This window comes from Perissodus microlepis, chromosome 16 (assembly GCF_051167445.1).
Source record: "Perissodus microlepis isolate ML-2025 ecotype Zambia chromosome 16, ASM5116744v1, whole genome shotgun sequence".
In the NCBI taxonomy this organism is placed as follows: Eukaryota; Metazoa; Chordata; class Actinopteri; order Cichliformes; family Cichlidae; genus Perissodus; species Perissodus microlepis.
In genome coordinates this window covers 29,002,226-29,017,206 of record NC_140476.1, presented here as the reverse complement: position 1 = coordinate 29,017,206, position 14,981 = coordinate 29,002,226, and the positions used below count along the sequence as shown (strand labels likewise).

The 14,981-nt window shown below is 39.1% G+C and overlaps 2 protein-coding genes across 2 annotated transcripts; one reads left to right on the top strand and one right to left on the bottom strand.

Moving 5' to 3' along the window:
* Positions 1-30: 30 nt before the first annotated feature.
* On the bottom strand, positions 31-9,493 carry LOC146371148 (potassium/sodium hyperpolarization-activated cyclic nucleotide-gated channel 3-like). Its single transcript, XM_084908619.1, has 10 exons — positions 9,131-9,493; positions 8,081-8,267; positions 7,404-7,508; positions 7,088-7,225; positions 5,446-5,607; positions 5,163-5,256; positions 4,923-5,050; positions 2,969-3,115; positions 2,452-2,689; positions 31-1,985 (listed from the first exon to the last, which is right to left on the bottom strand). The coding sequence occupies exons 1-10, from the start codon at positions 9,313-9,315 to the stop codon at positions 1,813-1,815; spliced, it is 1,557 nt and encodes a 518-aa protein (XP_084764745.1). The 5' UTR covers positions 9,316-9,493; the 3' UTR covers positions 31-1,812.
* A 3,419-nt stretch (positions 9,494-12,912) lies between these two features.
* Positions 12,913-14,899, top strand: cox17 (cytochrome c oxidase copper chaperone COX17). The gene is made up of 4 exons (XM_084954873.1): positions 12,913-13,018; positions 13,912-14,037; positions 14,122-14,232; positions 14,734-14,899. The coding sequence occupies exons 2-3, from the start codon at positions 13,919-13,921 to the stop codon at positions 14,204-14,206; spliced, it is 204 nt and encodes a 67-aa protein (XP_084810999.1). The 5' UTR covers positions 12,913-13,018; positions 13,912-13,918; the 3' UTR covers positions 14,207-14,232; positions 14,734-14,899.
* Positions 14,900-14,981: the final 82 nt, after the last annotated feature.

Below are 14,981 nucleotides of genomic sequence, written 5' to 3'. Positions count from 1 at the left end.
AAAACAACATGCACGAGTATTTGCCTTGCTTTATGGCTAAAGTCCAGTTTATTAAAACTTGGGTCTTATCTACACAGATGAGCTAAAACATTACAACCAATCACAGATGAAATGATTCTCTGAGCTATATTAGACAATAAGTGATCTCACAGTCATTTTGTTGAATGTGGGAGAAAAGTTGCATGTGTAGACCTGAGAGTCTGTGACTAGGACCAGATTTTTATCATGATGGTCAGACAACTGGGTCGGAACACTTTAGTAACAACTTCCCTCAAACCTATTGTCACCAGGTGACAATAGGTTTGAGGGAATGTTTTTGGATTCACGTTGGCGCCGCCTTGCAACTCACAGGACTTTGAGGATCTGCCACAAAGTGCCAGATAATCACAGGGCGGAGCACAGCATATTAGAGAGGTGATCATAATTTTTTAGCTCATCATTTTAAAATATTTAAAGAAAATCTGAGCTGGACTGCATGAAGATTTTTATTAATATGGTCACCTGAGGAGCACAAGACCAAAATTTCTCTTTGTCTAATAGATTAAAGCCAAATACCTGAGAAACTCAACATTTCAACAACCAAAAGTTAGTGTCTTTACTGTGCACAGTGCAGAGCTGTTAACATGGCAGTAAATGTAATTGCTGAGATCTGGGAATAAAAAGTTCAAAGAGGTTAAGAACCCAAGAAATCAGACAGTCAAAAGTGCATATTCACGATTAGCCACACTACGACTGTTTTGAGGTAAAACATCCATCATGAACAGGAGCACTCACAGGTAGATCAAAGATAAAACAGCTGGTCTAAACCAGTGGTGGGCATTTCATTTTTTCAAGGGACCACATGAGAAACGGACTGTTCCAGATGGCCGCACTAATTATTTGTTATTATTGGTGTAGCCCTCCACAACAGTCCCTAACTGTGATAACTATTTGAACAAATTGGCAATAATTTTACTGTATGCCTTTTGCATAAATAAGTTCCTCTAACAGCCAAATTAGTGTAAAACTACTGCTCTCCTTATTGCTTACATTTGACCAAATTTTTATTCTTTTGCCACAAATAATATGCACTGACTGAGTATTTTAGTATGAATGTAAAATCCTGTTTATTTCCATAACCTGTCTAAGAACTTACCCCAGTCTAGAGAAATCCTATAATAGCCGGAGTGCCCAGTTTCTTGTTGCTGCTTACCTATACAGCTGACGTAACAGGAACGATTTGCCTAGCAACAAAAATGTCTAGTTTATAGCATCATAGGGGGTCATATGATTGTTGGGTTTTTCTCTGTATCTATGAAGCGCCTTGAGGCGACTTTTGTTGTGATTTGGCGCTATATAAATAAAATTGAATTGAATTGAATTGAATTGAATAGCGTAAGTGTTGTCTTTCAAAATGAAAAAGATAGTGGAAGGGTGAAAGGCTAGCAGGCACATGTGCATACAGCCTACAGCAAAGATGAATTAATGATAAGTATTTCCTATGACCATAAGGATGTGAATGACCAGATTTCTCTGTGTTCCATGTAAACACTAAACCAGGATAAGCTTCATTACTGGGATACGGAGAAGAAGGTGGCTGAGATCAAATCCTTCACCATGTTTACTGTTGTTTATTACTGATAACTGTTGGAACAGCAGACATAATAATTCCTAGATTGAAAGACTTTAAAACTTTCCATAATGTCCTTGAATAAGAGTCCAACTGGCGTCCATGTGGGTGAGTCTCATGGTCCATGACGCAACTACCTAAAATGCCCAAGAAACGCGTCGTCCTTTTAGGTAATACTGTAATTCCAAGTGCTGTTTTTGTTCTTACACGAGTCCACCATCAGAGTTGAGCAGAGCCATTTTTTCCAAGTCCTTCCTGACATCTGGGAAGCCCTCCAGCGCATCCTGAAAGTCGTCCCAGGACAGAGAGAAACACTGGCAGTCGGTCAGTGCTTTCACTGTGGCCAGATGTTTGCCCTTGTTCAGCACACATGTCTCTGTACACACAGAAGGGTCCGTAAGACTGTGGTTAATGAGCAAATAAAATCTCATGACGGGGATGAGATCTGACAATTAATCCTAAATTAAAGCTGAGTTGTCCGAGGGAGGCCTGCTAAGCTTTAAACGTCGCAGAGATCTGCTGCCAAAAAGATTTGGAAGTGTGCACATGTAATGATGGAGAATTAAAGAAGTCAGCCAAATTGGCAAAAAACGAGAAGATTTAATCACTTTGGTTCAACACTGTTCTTCTAAAACACAAATGGCAACAAAAAAAACAAATAATAAATATTCTGCAGAGGAAATAATTTGGAAACTTTTCAAATTAAACACATGACACATGCCTAAAATTGAACCCCTAACCATCACCATTTATTTTTTTAATTGTTTTGCAAGGCCTGTCTTAGAGCTCATGAATTATTATTAGACACTGGCAACAACTATATTTGAGTAAATCTAACTCACCTCCAAAGAAGTCTCCATCACACAGTTCCCTTTCATAGGAATCGGTCTCCACAAGGACCTGGCCGTGATCGATGAAGAACATGCGGTCGCCCGGGACATTCTGTCGGACGATGATGTCTCCTTCCTGGAAAACCTCGTACTGCAGTTTGAGGAGGACGGTGTTGATAAAGCTTTGATCTCTGTTCTGAAACATCGGCACGTTTCTCAGCAGCCGGCTGCACATCACTGTCACAATTTGCTGAAAAATACACACAAATGAACAAACACAAAGCTTGGTATGACAAATGAAGATAGACGTGAGCTAAGAAACAACAAATCACACTCAGTTCAGGCAAGATTAAAGAATGAATGAAAAACAGATATTTATGTACACTGAGTGAATGTGACCAAGATACACAAAAGCATAACTGTGAATCTGTATGTATGAGGATGACATCTCGTATAGATATCAATATGAGATCAACCAAAACAAATCAATCTCAGCCAGTTTGGAGATTAGCAATAACCCCATCTATACCTCTTTGAGTGCTGAGGACACGGTGTCCATGACGTCCTTCTCATCAAACCACTTCCCTCCATAGCGAGCCTGGTAGTAGTTGTTGATGCGAAGCTGCAACTCTGGAGGGAGCTTCATGAAGGCCATGTAGTGCTCCAAACGGCTCATCTGTTGAAGATGGATAGAATATATTACATTAGATTACCATGTATAGATTAGAGATGGACCGATCCGATATTACGTATCGGTATCGTTCCGATACTGACCTAAATTACTGGATCGGATATCGGAGAGAAATAAAAAATGTAATCCGATCCATTAAATATCAAAAAAGCACCTCACAAAACTTGCGACATGGCGTAACTCGGCTCATAACCGTAGCAGGTCGGACCAGTATGCATCACGTGATAGAGGGGCTGTGGCATGCACCTGTTGTCTGGTTGAGCATTTGTAGCCTCGCTACCAAACCGGCATTTCATCTCTGAGAAAGTTATCCCAGAGAGAAGTAAAGCAAGTGTGTAAGTTCATCTCTGAATGTTTGTAAAGCATTTTAGCGTTTAAGTTTAAGTTTAACAACTGATATATGGAGTGACTGCCTCTCTCTCTCTCCTGCTGCTACTTCAATCGTGAAACTGATTAATGATCAGCTGATCGGCTTTTCTGTCAGGAGTCCGTCTCTCTTGTTTATCGCCCACTTCGCACCAGAAAGAGGAAACCAGCGGCTGAACAACAGCAGCACATTTAAGCTTGATAAGCTGTTGTTAGAATTTAGTTAATATTACTTTCTACACCAGGATCCTTTTCTACGTAGCTGACTGCTGGTAACTGTGCAGGGGCGGATCTCGCAAAGTTTAGCCAGGGGAGCCGATAGGGAATTAACAGGGAAAAGGGAGCACAAAGACATACTTTTCTTTCTTATTCTCATTTAAAATGTCTAGCTTTTAATGAATAATTATCTGAATCTTACACCCAAAGTTGTAATCTTGTGTAAAATATATAGAAGTCCATTACTGTATATAGTAACAATTAAGTCTAATATACCCTAGTAAGCTATAGTACTTTTTCCTTTGGGAAGATACCATCTGTGCAGTCTGCAATTCTGTTGAAGAAAGATGTTGAATCTATTTAATTATTCTTGAAAAATAATTGATTTCTGTGCATTTTTTTTAACTGCATCAAATTAAAGTTGATTACGTCGATTAAGCATCATGAGGTGGAGGGTGGGGGGTGGTTCCCTATTTTTTTTTTTGCTGGGAGTTTGCAACCCTATTAGCTAGGTTGCTTAATATTTCCACTAAGTACTCTTTAAAATACCAGAATAGGGAGGATGGAGTAGGTTTAAGTTTATTAGATTGATCATTGGGTGCAGTGTATTTTTTGCATACAGATATAACAGAATAGCTTTAGTGTTTGTTTTTAAACATGAGTTTGAACTTATACAAAATGCAGAAAGATGTTAAAAAAAACAGTTTTATTGATTAAAAAACACACTATATTGGATTCATATTGGTATCGGCCGATATCCAAATTTATGATATCGGTATCGGACATAAAAAAGTGGTATCGTGCCATCTCTAGTATAGATTATATCATAAGTTTTAAATATATTACTTGAACAATTGAATTCAGAATAACGATAAGTGATTACTGGTCAATAAAAGTTCAATCTAACTACAAAAAGTCTAAATTAATAGGGAAAGAAATTCATTTAAAAAATTACATATATTGAAAGGAACTCATCAATATATTTTCACTACTGCTAATTTCTATTATTTCCGATAGAATTCAGGTAGAATTGACAGAAAGTAGAGGGTGAGCCAGGAACTAAATCATGGCTTTAGTTGCTTAGGGCATCTTAGCCAAGCAGAAAGTATATACTGTGCAGTGCTTCCCCCCCCTGTTTTTAGTCGGTTTAACCTGTTTATTTCTACACTGTACTTGCTGTTTAAGGAGTATAAATGTCACCCATGAAGACCTTGCTCTTGTACTCTTTGGCCGCTGGGTCAAGGTTGGCGATCATGGCTGTCGCATTGGCCACGAGGACGGTGTACATCAGACATCCGGACACCATGCTGACCATGACGATCCACATTTCAACATAATCTAGAGAACAAAACAAAGACATGCCAGTGCAGTTGAGTGTTCACATCTGAGGGAGAATATAGATCATATTTGCTTTTTAAAGTGGCAGAGAAAGAAAACTTAAACTCCTAACTTGTTGGAGCGTCCATAGAGCCATAAGAGAGAGCAATCATCTGGGAGAGAGCTCGGAAAACACCCCACGAGTACTTAACGATGACCGTGGCGTTCTGAAAGGAAAGGTTCAATCATTATTGTCTATTATTTATCATCGTAAGACAGGCTTCTAGGTTAACATTGTTAATTTTTTTCTCTTTTTCTCATTATTGCATTTTTACAGTCCTTAATTGTCTACATTGAAGACAAAGTGAGAGCTACAAAACATCTCAGTAAGCACTGATGTGTAAAATGAGCTTCACCATCAGGTTTTCTTTGCGGACCCAGCAGTCGTTGGGAAACTCCTCCAGCATAGGCACAAAATACTGGATGCATCCGTTCCAGTGGCACAGCAGGAAAATCATTGTGAAGAGAGACATGATGCGGATGAACAGGCGAACCACCTCCAGGTTTGCATTTGACACCTGTCAGGAAAAGGGTACATGACACTTGGTCAGCGGGTAATACACAGCATTACACTGTACTGATAGAGTGTTTGACCGAGTGGACATCTTTGCAGCAGCAAACAGGGTGTACACTTGTTTTAGGGTCAGCCAGCTCTTTCTACTGTATTAAGGATTCATATTCACTCACTGTTACAGTGAGTGAATATGAATGTTGTTGTTTTGGGGGAGTGGAACAGCCATGATTTAGTTATTTATTGGGCAAGCTTGAAGGATCAATTTGACCTTTTTTATCGTTCTGGTTTATTAGAACCCAGGTCTTACTTTAATAGTTTGGTTCATTGTTGAAATATACAACATTGCACGATCACTTCAATACAGCGAGGTCAGATGGTACGAGAAACATGAGGAGCTAGGCTGTAAGTGAGCCAGCAGTTTAGTCAGATTATCTTAACCACCTCATTTGTTAGCCCTGTGATGGGTCTGATGACCTAACTAAGGTGTACCTTGCCTCTCACACTATCACAGCTGGCCCCAACCCTACACAAGTGGAGAGTAAAATATATGTAATGGACTTTATTTGCAAGTAAAATAATGGTAATTGCAAAGGAAGGCTGAGAGAACACGACTGCTGTAAGAAGACAAGCTCAAAGTTGGAGTGGGACGTTGATGTGTGAACTATGAGGAACACGTGGGCTAATGGTTTAATCATTTTCTTGTGCAAATGTACATGTTTGATCATTCAACTGCTTGTATTTCTAGCTTAATGTGACTTTAGAAAAAAAGATAATGTTTTTTAATAAACTCAAAATATGCTCTAAGGATAGATTTCTTGATCCAAACCTAATTTACCAGTCAGTTAAAAGCCCACTACCCACAGATATTTATGCCACAAACTGCCACAAATGGACAAGAAGCTTACTGCAACAAGAACACCTCCAAAACGCGAGCGATGTGTTGATAAAACACTACATTAACCCTCAGCCTGCCACTCTAACATGATCTGATTCCTGAACAGAGCTCAGACTTTTGGCTGCACGATCTGTTAGAGATGAGACAGGCAGCTTTCATCTAAAAGAAAAAGACAGCTAAAGCACAGCATAAAGTTTCCAGGATTTATGGGAACCCCCAACAAAACACACACTACAAACCATTTATTATTGCAACTACCAGTTTATAAACAAACATAGATAATTCAATAAAAACACCTTGCCAGAGAGATAACAGTGTTGTTCTATATGAAACTGTCGTTATATTGACCATTTGTTACATAAACCCATGTTGATTGAGCCCAGTGTTTCTGTATTTACTGTTTACTAAACACCGATAGGCAAATTCACTTAGAAAATAAGCATATTGCCCATCAGTGCACGAGCATGACATTGCTAAGTGTCAGATTTGTCACTAGAGCCTGGTGTCGTAAAGTATCGGCAGCAGGGAGGAGAAAGGCTGATTGAATTTCAGAGGTGAGCTTTGACGACTATCTGGCATTTAAACTTACTTTCTCCACTTCGTTGAAGAACCGGACCAGCCTGGAGACTCGAGCCAGCCTGATTAAACTGAGGATCCGCACAAACATCAGTATCCTCATCATCTTGTTGGTCTTGGAGGGGTTGTCATCGTTGTGGTAATGTAGTCCCTGACATTGTACATTAAAAATGCTGCAATTAGAATCTTAATCCACCTCATTTGCTCATTTACAACTTTGCTTAATTAATAAGTGTCAGCAAGGCTTTCTTGCTTTTTTAAGTGCTAACATATACAGTACAGAAGAAGTACAGTGTTGGCTTTTCCTGCCTCTTCCTCTTTATTATTACCGCAAACAGCAGTATGTAGCCAATTGGGAAAGCTGCTATAACGTCTGGAATGAACCATGTCCTCAGGTAGCTGACTCGGATCCGCTTGATATCCAGAATTGCTTCCTGTAAAACAGAACAGAGCAGCAGAGTGAGCAGATAGATGAAGACGCCGTTCACCATGTGCTACAATCGCATGTATAATTTAACACTCGAACTAAAACAATATTTGGCGAGTTCATCCAAAAGTAAGTGAGTGTGATGTCAGACGAGCTTGGCAGGGTTCTGAAAATGTTACAGAGGCACATGCATCAATATTTCAAACAGACGAAGAGTAAATCTGGCAAAACCAGATGTGCGGTCGAGAATAAACACAGGAAAAACATCACAGATGGGCCATTAGGAAGACAGAAGTCACGAAACACGAGCCAGCGAAAACAAACAGGATATATTGCGCATAATACTTAATTTGAAATGTTATACTTCTCATTCATCCACAACATCATAATCCCCGTTATAAAATCAAACAGCAGTAGCCGTTTTCGCCCGTGTCCAGGAGCTAAGGGGGATGCTGTTAATCTAGCCTTTCGTGTATCGAGTAGATTACAGATGGTGCAGAGATGGAATGTATGTGCTCGTCTGCACCCGGATTATAGACTTCCAGATTGTGTCTGAAAATAGAATATAGCCACTCTCACCTCTGCGTCCTCGGTTATGATCCCCGTCCGGAAATTCAGTGCCACATCTATTAGGAATAAAGTGTCTGAAAACACGTTAAAGCCTTCCCATGCCAGCCCGCTGTTTCCGTCCAGAAAGGCTATCTCCATGGGAATCCCAATCAGGTTCAGAAATGTGATGACCATCATGATCAAGATGTAGTAACTCCTAGGAGAGGAATGACCACAAAAACATATGTGTGACTTTCCAGTAACTCTTATTTTCCATGTCACAGTGTAGTGGAAAGTACATCTCCTCAGCCAGGGTACGATTGCCGGGCTCAAATAACTCTGCTCTCTGATCTCAATTGTTTCATTCCCTCTCTAATTTCCCTCCATCTGATCATCTTACAGACTAATATTAGCAATCCTGCATATATAATACAAAACCAGCTCTCTGTGAAAACGCGTTCCTTAAAGAAGTAATTTGATAGGTCCGTATTTTTCTTCTAACTCGGTTATTTCTTATAAACCTTGGATCGTTCTTTTAGGTTTCTTGCGTCACTTCAAAATGTACTTGTTTCCTTTTATCCTAAAAATAATGCATCTTATTGTCGGCTTTCTCTATTATGATATCAGAAGAAAATCATTCTCATTGCCAATTAATGACTGGATGAATAAATACTGTTTAGCATTTAAACAACTCTAGTCCTTAAACACACTAGAAAAAAACACTTTAAAAGTTTAAACCAGAGGACTCAAGAGGAATTCCTCTTCTGTCTCATCCAACAACGGTGTGAACGGTGTGATTTATGGAATATGATAAACTTATGGTACTCAGTAAATCTATACGCAGTATCTATATTTGTTTTCATTAATGCACTTATTCTAATGATATTCAAAGGAACAAGTTAATGCATTGCACCTTTGTATTTCCAGTAAATACTCCAAAAACTGAACTATAACATGTATAATTATTCATTAAATGTAAGGGAGAAATGAAGTTAGCTATAAAAACTTACAGAGACAGACCAAAGAAACAGTGGAAGTGATATGCATGACTGACCTCAATCTATCAGATATATTAAATACCTCATGAGGCTGAAAGGGTGAATGACGAAGACTCCACTCTCCAGCTGTCGGATACACTCCTTCTCCACGGCCACCTCGCTGCCGTACACGTACAGGGACTGTCTGTTCAGTTGCGGGAGAAGCAGGGCTCTCCATCCACAGTTGGCTTTGGTGCATGCTACGTTGGGACCTTTCAATTTCTCCATGGCCAACTTTAGTTCCCTGTGATCAGCCGAATGCCATCCTCCCCTCTGCTACTGCTGCTTCTGCCTCTTCTGAGGATGAGTAGAGCCTGACTCTACCAGCTCTGACCTCTCCTATTGGTCACAAGGTAATATTCTAACAAGGCTCCCAACCTCAGGGCTTATTGAAGCTGTGCGGAGCGAGGCGAGTGGATACCCGCCTTTCTGCTCGATCCCTCCCTCCCTCCGCACCCTCTCCGTCTGCCTCTCTCTATTTCTGCCCCACTCCCCCCCTACACTTCTTTTCTTTTTCACCCAGCTCATCAACTATTCAGTATCTGTGTCTCATCCCCACATAAATCAACCGTGTCAAGAGGGCAAGGTCCAGCTCACATGAATACCAAAGACAATGATGGGTGTGTGCATGTACAGGGGATGGGAAGGGATCGCAATTATTGTCATGTGAAATATACATCTGGCAGCATGTACAGGGACAAGTTCAACCTGGGCCACCTCTAACTGGGGATGTAATTAAACCCTGTACTGTGTTACCTGATGCTGTACATATGCATGCAGCTTTGAGCCAGCTCCCATGTTGTTTGTTTGCACATATCACATCAGTAACAGAAAACAAAACAAAGGCTGAAATATTTATTTCCCTGGATGACAAAATGGAAAATTTGGAGATGATTTACCTGGATCTTTTTTGAACTCTGTTGGGTGGGTGGGATTCATTGCAAACTTGTTAGTTTAACAAACGAAAAATAAAACTGATATTAGAGGTTGTGCCAGCACAGTGGGATTAACTTAGAGACCGTGTCAGTGGGTAAGGTGAATTACTGGCAGCTTAGGCCATGGGATGTGTCTAATAATGTGAGCTACATTTTATGAGATGAAATTTTTTTTAATAACTTTGTACAACTGTCCCTGTGGAGAAGAGTACAGGAAACAATAAAAATGGTCGTGTATAAGAAAATTCTCTCTGTTAGAGTCCAGACTTTGCAGATTTGCAAGGGAAATGCTGTTGACGTGATTGATGTGTGTGTGTGTGTGTGTGTGTGTTAGACCTGTGCCAACCTGTCCAGGTGCACAGTGTCTTTCCCTCAGTGTGTGTCCTAAAATAGGCTTCAGTCCTTTGTGACCTCAAATGTAAAAAAAGACTTTTACGAGATTACTGGATGTCATACTGATGTAGTTTTCACTTTCACTGACATGTAAGTGTTAAGCACTAAATTCAGGCTACATGTCTTCAAATAATAAAGCAATGTCTGGCAGAGATCTGGTTGAGTGACAGTGATGTGTAGGTTTGCTTCAGAGGAAATGATTACTGAAACCAAAAACTAATAAATTAATAAAGGTGAGGAAGGAATTTAGTTTTTACGACATTCCAAAAACAACATAAATTGCTTTTCCAGTGATTTTCTATGACTAAGAATGTATTATATTTTTTTCTTGGTGTATTTGGCTATGGTTAATTTAGTAAAGTTAAGTAAAACAATATTAATATAGGATACAAACAATGGATTTAACACATTACACACTCTGTAAGCCAAACCATTTACCTCAACTTCCAGTTCTGGCATTAAAACATACACAACACATTCAGGACATCTGTAGTTCAGGAGGTACTTTTGGTTGTTTGCTAATCAGAAACTCGGTTCATTCTTTTTCAAGATACTGAACCTCAGATTGTCCCCGATGCATGCTTTGGATGACTGCATGGTTGTTAGAAAGCCATGACAAAAACTGCTCAGTGAGTAACCCAACCTGCAGTTTAGTTGCAACTGCCCTTCTTTGTTTTCAGTGTATGTCACAAGTTCTCTGTTTCGAATACTAATCAAACAATAGTAAAATAGGAGGCCTACATTTGTCAGAAGCTGCTGAAAGTTTTCTGCCAACTGGACAACAAGGCATCGGGCGATCAGGACTCAAACTGTGGCTCTCCACCTGTCTTCCATTTGTGAACACCAAAACAGTATTTGGATCAAATTGAGCATAAATTGCAGACAACATATGCATTTATATGTGTGTCATATACAAAGTAATACTGTGGAAAGCATAGCAAAGACTGCAGAAAATGGAAGTGCATGTATCACAGTACAGAACAATATGCTTACTTGCTTATTTATCTAGCACACAGCTGGCCCTCAAACTAGAGTAAGTGACTCAGTGCCGCTGCTTACGCATTGCTTTGTTGTGCTGACGCACAATAGACCCAGTAGACATGTTGAAGCACACACATACCTTTCGGTACTGCAGGTCCGAAAATGAACATTTTTCATATTCCAAAACTCTCGAGGCAACATTGTGTATATTGCGCCCACCAGCAGCAACTGCGTCTTACATAACAGAATATCTTACAGAGTTGTGTAGAAAAATAAAATCTGTGCAGTGCTGATGTTAATTTTCTGAGTGTACACGTTCTTGCTCATTACTAAAACGTAGGTTTTATAGGAAGCGTGATGCTGCAACAAATTATTTCTAATTTTTAAGATAAAAATATTTTTAAAAAATCTGGTTGCAGCTACTCAAATGTGAACATTTGAAAGTTAAATGTTTGAGGTTGGACTCAATAATCTGCAATCATCCAGTACTGACATATCATTAATACCACGGTGCAATAGAACTTCATGCTTGGTGATGTCGACCATGTGGATGAACCTGATATCCTGAATCATAAATGTCAGCTGCCCTTTGTACATTTTTTCTAATGTACTAATTCTGTCTGTCTACAAAACAGAAAACAGAAGAACATAATATAGTGGGAATTTAAGAACATTTTAGCATTAGCACCTGTAGAAATGATTAGGTACAGTTTGAAACATTTTTCAGATGTATTCTGTACTCTATACCAAGCAGGTTTTGCACATTTTCTTTATACTGTCTAAGTAAATGTAAATATATAATGTATTTTTCATATTATCGCTTTCTTTATTTGATGTGTATGTGTATTTTTTCAGTGGAAATATAGGCAGTTATAGTTATATAGTTCATAATTTATTTAGCAACATTTCTCTTGTTGTTACATCTGTAATGTGATATTTGGGTCTTTTATTCAACTTTAATGTCCTACATTGTGTAGGACTATATAGATGCCTTACCTATTACAAGAAATACAACTTTTTTAGTCTTTTTGGCCAAATTAAACCTTAACTATGAAAAACTTTTAACAATCAAAAGGGGACATTAGTTGGACATAACTATTTGTGATCCCTTTTTTCAGTTCAAACAGAATATTTGAAATAGCCTGACCCAGTGTGGGAATATGACAGATAACTAGCTGGCTAGCTAACTAACAAACTAACAAACTAAAAAAGAAGTCTTAAACTTAGCATCGTCTTAAGCTATTTTAGCTAAGGGTTTCAATTTTAAGTGTATGTTAATGTTAAAAAAAAAAAATCAAATTAGCTAATAAAGGTAAACCAATCAATAAATAAGCAACACATAAGTTAATGCTTGAATATTCAGCACTGAGAATAATTTCAGCATGCATCTAACAAGTTTACCATACATTCACATACCTGTCTACCTGGTGGTAATACAGCACTACAGTTTCTATATTTCTCTTCGCTTTTGTTTCTAAGTACTACATTTCCCAAAAGTCTCTAACACAGCACATGACATAGTCACGTGACTTTGACACGCGATCACGTGTTTCCCGCATGTTAGTTCCATATTGAAGGTGAATCGTCTGTGTACTGGCGGCAGTGTCGGCCTCCCCATACAAGTAAGAGAGCGTTACACAATATAGCTTAGCTACGTTAATAACGAGCAGGTGGCTTAACTGCTACATTACGGCTTGAGTAGGTTTGGGCAAAACGCTTGTCTGCCATGTTGTATGTTGTGTGTATGTTATTAGTTATGTCATCACTGTTAGCCACCGTGAGCTAACTTTGTTAGCTGACAGTAACATTACGCAACAAGGGTTAGATAAAGCTAGTAAACGACAACACTGAGGCAAACAGGGTTTGTGGTTTTTGTTGTTGTTGTTGTTTGTTTGTTTTAAATTATTATGAGCAACTCTCTGAAGGCTCGGATGCTTCAGAGCCATGTGTTGTATGTTGCATGTGGTGACTTTGCCGGTTGACCTAATCATAACTACATAACTACCTTATCATTGCATCAGTTCAGCGCCCTTCAGCAGCAGCATAAATGTAATGGTAGGACGTTTCATTAGTTGATTAACAGTTTTATGAAACGTCATAATGAAGCGACACCAAAAAATATAAAATAGTGGCTTACTTTGGCGAATCCTCACACTTTTCTTTTATTTAACTGCATTTTGTATCATTATGAGCTTTTTGGTTGGACCGTGAGTGTTTGGAGTATTTTAGTGGCATTGCTTTCCTCATCCCGTGTTCTAGTCGTCAAATATCAATTTGTCCTTCGTTTAATATTAAAACAAAGCTAAAGCAATTCATGGGATCACAGTCGGTTCACACCTCTTTATTTGACATGTGAAGAAAAATTCCTGTTGCGTATTCCAGCATCCCTGTGAAAAGTGTTTGTCAGCTGATAAAGACGTGTAAATCTAAATGAAGCCTGAGTGAAAATACATGCATATTACTCAGTGGTTAAAGTTTGCCAGTCCTCAAAAGTCAGCTCATTTCCTTGTTTCAGTCAGAAGATGTCAGCCCTGTCTGCTGCCAGCATCGAGTCTGCAGCTGTGACTGAGAGCACAGAGCAGAAGAAGCCACTGAAGCCATGCTGCGCATGTCCAGAAACAAAAAAAGTCAGGGATGCTTGGTGAGAAGCTGGCCAGAGAAATTGAAATGGTCTTCTCGTTTTAAGTGAGAATGTTTATTCATCCATCATGTTTGTTTCCACCAGCATCATTGAAAAGGGAGAGGAAAACTGCAGGGACCTTATTGAGGCACACAAAGACTGCATGAGGGCACTTGGATTCAAGGTCTAACTAGTTCTTCTGTGCGTGCTTGTGTGGTAAGTATTGAATAAAACCACTTCAAACAGTCCCAGTGTTTTAATTTTTCTAGAGAACTAGAGTCATTTGTAGCGATTAAATACCACACTAGAACATGTTGCTGTGAGCTTTAATATAAATATAGAATTGCAAGAACACATTTATCATTATTATTATTCATACTGTTGAAATGAAACTTGCATGTGATGAGTGTACACTGAGTTTCCATGCCACTAGTTGAATGTGCTTTGACAGCCTGAATATATGTTTGAATAGAGTCAGTGTGGTGTGAAATTGGGCACCTGACCTTTCTGTGAACCATGAAAAAGCCGGACCTTACTGTGGTATCAGCGTTACTTGTTTATACTGGGTTTAACGGCTTTCCCCTTTTGCCAGGGCAGCTCTTTTTAGGGCAGCTCAATTTAAATAAAATATCTTCCAGATTTTCACTTGCATACAGTGTCAGGTGTGATGTAGTAGTCTTGTGAATTGCTGATTGTGTGCATTTTGGTCTCTTGCAGTGTGTTGCTGTGTGTGGAAGGTGACCCTGGGTATTTGTTTCTTCGCTCCCCCCTGCACTTCTTATTTATACCTTTTGTTGGATTAACTGTGCGAAAACTATTTTTTCAAGTCTGCAAAATCTGAGAAATTCTGATGTGACATTGAATAAAAATCCTATGCAATAAACTTGTTGTGAAGGTTTTTTATTAGTCGTGCACTCATCTTAAGGTTTGCATTGAAGATCAGTTCTGCCAAGGGAAACGGTTGC